This window comes from Pinus tabuliformis, chromosome 1_1, assembly GCF_031772625.1.
Source record: "Pinus tabuliformis cultivar Carrire ecotype Pingquan chromosome 1_1, CPIR1, whole genome shotgun sequence".
Taxonomy (NCBI): Eukaryota; Viridiplantae; Streptophyta; class Pinopsida; order Pinales; family Pinaceae; genus Pinus; species Pinus tabuliformis.
Window position 1 is genome coordinate 530,098,282 of NC_142297.1, and position 6,768 is coordinate 530,105,049.

At 40.5% G+C, this 6,768-nt stretch overlaps 1 protein-coding gene across 1 annotated transcript; it reads left to right on the top strand.

Moving 5' to 3' along the window:
- The first annotated feature begins 3,763 nt into the window (after nt 1-3,763).
- LOC149214114 (uncharacterized) lies at nt 3,764-6,547 on the top strand. Its single transcript, XM_089389299.1, has 5 exons — nt 3,764-4,096; nt 4,434-4,596; nt 4,713-5,814; nt 6,101-6,263; nt 6,419-6,547. The coding sequence occupies exons 1-5, from the start codon at nt 3,764-3,766 to the stop codon at nt 6,545-6,547; spliced, it is 1,890 nt and encodes a 629-aa protein (XP_089245425.1).
- The last annotated feature ends 221 nt before the right edge of the window (nt 6,548-6,768 follow it).

Sequence of the window (6,768 nt, forward strand, 5' to 3'; positions counted from 1 at the left end):
TTATATATGTAATAGGGTTAGGACTAATAAAGGGGCCATGGGTACAATGGGAGAATAAATATATATACAACTCATATAGTCATTACTAAGGAGAATATGTGATTTGGCCTTATAAATGGTTTGGAGTATTTGGAGGAGGTTCTCTTAGTCTTTCAAGATTTATTTTGTAACTCATTTCTCTTATCTATTTTGGATTTGTGCTCCATGCTCAAATTTAGTGTACATTGTTTGTACCATGTTTATTATGTTATTCTAAGGATTTGGTACATAACAAGTTTTAATTTCAACTTCACAAAACTAAGAGTTCTCAGCTTATGCATATATGGGTATGTAAAACTTCGAGTTTTATTATTGTCAAAAGATTTTTATTTACACTTTAACAATAATTCTATGTAAATGGCATATATTTACATACCTATAGTACTTCTATATATATAGATAAATAGGGTTATTTTTTCTATTTTTATCTTTCTAAATTGCACTATTATGTGAACTTGTGACGTATCTCACTTCCATATATAGAGAGGTATTTTTATTTCCATTTGCAACTATATTTTCCTAACATATAATATTATTATTTGATTATTTGTAACAAGTATTATATTATTTTGAAACTATCATATGATGATGTAAGTTTTAAAAAAAATCCCTATTATACTAGGTTGTAAATGTAGACTTCCACTCTCTTGGTGCAAAGAATTAACTAGTGATTGGTCTAACAACCTTGGACATCATTCATTTATTATCATATTGAATGCCTTTACTCATTTTCCTCCCATGGTTTTGAAAGCAATGTTTGGTAGATTCAAAAGGATTTATTAATGAGTGAATTGAAGTTCTTCCCTTCATTTTATTCTAACTCTTGAAACTTCAAAATTCTTGCGCATAAGTGGGACTTTAAAATAACCTGAATGGACTTTCATGGAAGTGAAACATGATACAATATAATAACTTCATTTCAATGAGCCCCAAATACCCTTCCAACTTTGAACTATACTGGAAACAAAATTGGGAACTCATTCTAATATATTAGAATGGGATTTAATTTGGTATGCCATATAACAATATTAAACATGATTCATGAACTACAAATAGCTAGCTCTTCATGAAAATATGTCTCATAATAATATCTATATAAACAAGTGAGTTGTGCGATTTATATCACAACTAGTTATGAATAAATCAATGTAGTATTTATAGAATCATGTGTATCAACAAGTGGTCTTTTCAATTTAATTCAATCTAAGAAGTTGCAGAAAAGCATTGATTTCACTCAATTGGTTAATGATGTTATCTATATATATATATATATATATATATATATATATATAAAAGAGGGCATACTCTTTTCTGTTATGATATTTTAAAATAAAAATTATATTCGCCAATTAGGGATGATATGATAATTGCAATAATTTATGAAAATTTCCTACATAGTAGGATTTAGATTGCACCTCTTTCTACAACAAACACTTAATATTTACCTCGACCTTTAATTTACCCCAAAATAACTTGTATATGATTACAAAACATTACCAAATTAGTGCACTTTTCTAAATCTACCAAACACTTTACATAAACTCCTAGATTTAGTCCTAACCCCTCAATATTTGCTTTGAACCATAGGTTAACCAAAAATAGTGTGTGCATGATTACTGGAGTTTACTACGTTAGTACATGGACCTAACTCTCCCAAACACTTCACAAAAATTCCTTGATTTAGTCATCAAGGGTTGCAAGCTACATTTCACTCATAATCAGTGTGTTGGCATTAAGGATAGCTTCACATAGCTTCCCCAAGCATGGGGTACAACATATTATTATGGTGGGAAGTTATTCAAATGAAATAGCTAGAATATAGGAACGAGTAGGTAGTTGTTCAGTGTAGGTATTCATATAAATAGAATATGCTTGGTAGATGGTGGAAGAGCAAGGAAACAAATTTGCTCAGTTAAGATCAGTAATAGAAGGCACCCAAGAACCAGAGTTGCAGAAGGAAGGATCGACCCCCAAGGAGTCCCCCTCGGGACCAAAACATGTGGAAAACAATGAGGACAGATCAAAAGAGATCCTCATTGAAGAGACAGAGGATGTGCAAGGTTCAGAGGAATCAGAAGAAGAAGGCGAAATAGGTGCTTCGCAGACCTCGGCCAGAAAATCACTGAGAGGCCAAAAATCAGCTCAGGAAAAAAGAGAGCAAGAGACTTACAAAGATAAACTCTAGGGAAGTCAACCAACCCTCAAGAAACTCTTGGCAAATACTCCGAAGAAGAACAGAAATCAATCCCAGAGCTCTAGGGGAGCTCACCATCCAAAATGCAAGTGATGAAGATCATCTCCTGGAACTGTAGGGGTATGGGGAGCAGAACAAAAGAAGAAGCCACAAGATGCTTGATAAGAACAGAATCTCCTGATCTACTCCTCTTCCAGGAGACTAAAATGGAGGACTATGCCTTCCTCCAGATCGGTAAGAAGTTGTGGAAGAAAAGCGAAGGACAAGCTGTCTCAGCTCGAGGCGCTTCAGGTGGACTGGGCACTATTTGGAGTGTTAACAAATTCATAAAGATCAGAGAAGTAAAAAACACCCACTGGTTGTTCACAAAGCTACAGCACTTAGAATCAGATATGATACTCTCCCTCTTTAACGTGTATGCTCCTGTCAGCGCAGGAGAGAAAAAGCACTAATGGGACTCCATTAGAAGTCTGGCAGATTCTAAAGAACTGGCTAACATAATAATAGCAGGGGATTTTAATCTCACCTTATCACTGTCAGAAAAACGTGGAGGAAGCACTGTTAGGGATCAGGCGCGGGAATGGGTTGAAGACTTGCTCCAAGACTGGGACATGATAGAAATTAAGCCATCGTCTGGGAAGTACACTTGGACAAACAAAAGAATCGGCCCGGGACATATCGCTGCAAGGTTAGACAGATTCCTTGTTCAAAGTTCTTTTCTTCTTCATGGTCTAGAGTCTAGAATGCATATTCTTCCTTATTGTGTTTTCGATCATCGCCCCATTAAACTGGAACTGCTGGCTCATTTGGATCAAGGTCCCATCCCATTTAAATTCAATTCTCATTGGGTTAAGGAACAGTCATTCATGCCTCTGATAAAAGAAATCTGGAAGCTTCCAGTCAAAGGCTCTACCTTCTTCGTTTGGGAGGAGAAACTTAGGAGAGTTAAAGCTGCTCTAAAAACTTGGGTTAAAACCTTACCAAATCCTGCTGTGGAAAGGAAAATGATTTAGGAACGACTTGAGATGCATCACCAGGTTTCGTAAAATGTTGAGATCACAAAAGAAATTCTTGACAAGGAGGCTAATCTACAGCACATGCTCCTTAAGGCTAGCTTGGTAGAGGAAGAGTATTGGACACTGAAATCCCGCAGTCTCTGGCTCAAGGCGGGAGACAGAAACTCTTCCTTCTTCCATAAGCAAGCTCAGGCCCGTAAATGTCTCAACTCCATCTCTTGAATTAAAGTGGAGACCACCACGCACAGAGAAATCCGAAGCATAAAGAACGTTGCCTTCACTCATTTCAAAAACCTCTATAGTGAAGAAGAGGCCTTGGGACATGTTTCTACCCTTGTGAACGAGGTGCCCTCCCTGATTACCACCAGTAAGAAGCAATTCTTGGAAGCTGAGATCTCTAACAATGAGATAAAAAGCACCCTCTTCGCTATGGAACTAGATAAGGCCCCGGGTCCCGACGGTTGCCAGATTCCTGCAGTCCTGCTGGCAGATTGTGGAGAAAGATCTAAGTAGAATGATTCGAAAATCTCAGGAATGTCAGAAAATTGGGGGAAGCACAAATTCGGCCTTCCTGGCCCTCATTCCCAAGGATAAAGGAGCCAACACCTTCAGCCAGTTTCGTCCTATCTCCCTTTGTAACATAGGCTATAAGCTGATAACGAAAGTTATTGCCAACAGATTAAAAATCATTCTCCCAGACATCATTCCTGCGAATCAGGGAGGTTTTATACAGGGAAGACAGATTGTGGATAACTTTATCCTGGTCCAAGAGGCGATTCACTCCAGTATGGCTCGCAAAGAGAAAGGCATGGTTGTCAAGTTAGATCTTGAAAACGCCTTCGACAGAGTGAGACATAGCTTTCTGATGGATGTCCTGCGCAAATTCGGGTTTGGATCCAAATTTATCAACTAGATTAAGGCTTGCATCAGTGAGCCATGGATAGCCCCTCTGGTGAATGGGAGGGCCACGGATTTCTTCAAAGCTTCTCGTGGATTGAGGCAAGGGTGCCCCCTATCCCCTCTGCTCTTTGTCCTTCAAGCTTCTGTCCTTAGCTTCCTTCTGAACAAAAAGCAACAGAATCAAGAATTAATGGGCCTGAACATTGTGAGAGGAGTTAATAATATAAATCATGCGCTATTCGCGGATGATTCCCTCTTGCTGGGTGCTGCCTCTGTGTCCTCAGCTAAAAGATTCAAAGATGCGGTTGATGACTATTGTGAAGACTCAGGAAGCAGCCTCAATAAAGGCAAATGCCACATCTACTGCTGGAATACCCCTGCCTCCGCATTGCAAGCCATCTCCAGTTGCTTTGGTTTCGCGGCCTCCTCATCATGGTCTTCCTTCAAGTATCTGGGACTCCCTATTTTCCAAAAACGAGTTGTCAGCAGAGACTGGTTACCCCTGCTATAAAAGTTTGAATCTAAGATCCACTCCTGGGGATTTAACTGGCTTAATCTGGCAGGCAAGTCAGTGCTTATAAAAGCAGTCCTAAACAGCCTCCCCATCTATCAGTTTGCTGTGATGCTGGCTCCAGTTGGAATTATGAAGAAAATGGAGGATCATATAAGAAAATTCTTCTGGAAAGGTGGGAAAGCAAACGAAAAGAAAATCCCTTTAATAAGCTGGTCTAAAATCTCAATGCCCAGATTGGAAGGTGGACTAAATTTTAAGAATATTTGCACGCAAAACATCGCGTTGGGAGCAAAGCTGATCTGGAGGATTATTGCCCCAAATCCAGGGTGGGCTCAGATCGCCTTGTGGAAAAAATTCTTTCGTGGGCAGAGAAAAAGGTGTCTGGACCATCCCATAGCAAACTTTGGCTCGTTAATTCAAAAGCTCTGTGCTAAATCTTCCTTTGTAATTAGCCAACATGCACATTGGATCCCCGGTAATGGAAAACAAATTAGAATATGGGAGGATCGTATAATGGGCTGCGATCCTCTGGCTGATGATCGTTCCCTGACATTGTTGAAAGATTGGATGTACAAAGCAGGTTACATTACTCTGTGGGATATTTTAAACTGGGAGAATGGGAACTGGCACAGCTGGATCAACATTGAGGTGCCCCAGGTTCTGTCCAATGAATTTGCAACCTTCATAGAATTCTTAAATGGCAAGGCTCCATTGAACAGTGGGAAGTTGGATACCCGTGGCTGGGGTCCGATCCCTGGGCGATACTCTGTCTCTCAGGGCTACAGGCAGATCTTAGCGCATCCCCACGTTCCCCCAGACCCGAAACCATGGAAAGGGGTTTGGTCACAGTATTCGCTTCCTAAAATCGATTATTTCTGCTGGCTCCTATGCCATCAAAGAATCCTAACTGATGATAGATTACAGAAAAGAGGCTATCTTGGCCCCTCTCGATGCTCGCTGTGCGGAGATAACGCAGAAACTGCTGCTCACCTGATGCTCAATTGCAAATTCGTAACAGATCTCTGGAATGAGGCCTTAGGCCCTTGGAGTGTGGATTTCGTCCTCCCCAACAGCATCCCCAAACTGTTCTCGAACTGGTTGCGTTCGTATCCAGGAGGCCCTCCTCAGAACGCACATATCAAAGCGGCTTGGTGCATTCTTCCTAAATTAATATGCTGGCACACCTGGCTGGAAAGAAACTAGAGGATTTTCAGAGATAAGAAGAGAGACCGCAAGTTTGTCTGGGTCAAAATCAAAAGTCAGTTAAAGGAGTGTGTCGGCGATCAGCTGGACGGGGCAGGCCTGAGAGACCACGATGCTGCTTGGAGCGACACTCTGGATCTCCGTTTCATTGAAATTGCCAAGCCTCCCGCACCTCTCAAAGATTGGAAAATTAGACTTAATGCTTCAGATTTCTTGGCTCTTTGCACAAAGCAGGTGCACAACATTCTCTTCTTTGATGGGGCAGCTAAAGGTAATCGAGGCAGTTCCGGAGCTAGTGGAGTTGTTAAAAGAGCTGATGGCAGAACTGTCCTTAGATATGCCTAGGGAGTGGGCTTCAATACCAGCATCCAAGCTGAAGCCCTGGCCCTTCTCCAAGGTCTGAAGCAACTTAAATCTCTCGGTATAAATGATGCAATTGTGATGGGAGACTCTCAGTCTATCATAAAAACCATTGTAGACAGCTCTTCCCCTTCAGATTTAAGACTGTCCAGATTGATCATCAGAATAAGAACCCTGTCAAATTCCTTTCAGAGCTTGAAATTCTACCATGTCAAGAGAGACAATAACAAAGATGCTGACGCTGAAGCAAATAAAGCTGTGCTCCTCCCCCTCGGAGTCATTCTCAGAGATGGAGAAGAAGGCTGGGATCCCATTCCTTAACAGGCTGGTGAACTATGTTTTACTGTCTTATACTGGAGCAGTTTGTTTGTATGTTTAAAGTGGGAAAGATAGAGGTGGTTGCCCGAAAAATAGCTTGTAGAAACCTCTGGTGTAGTAAAGAAAAAGTCACTTCAATCCTGGCCAAGGAATTCTCTGGAATATGGTCAGCGTTTTGTAATCAGTTTTGTGGCATTTTGGCCAGAAATTAATATAATATATAT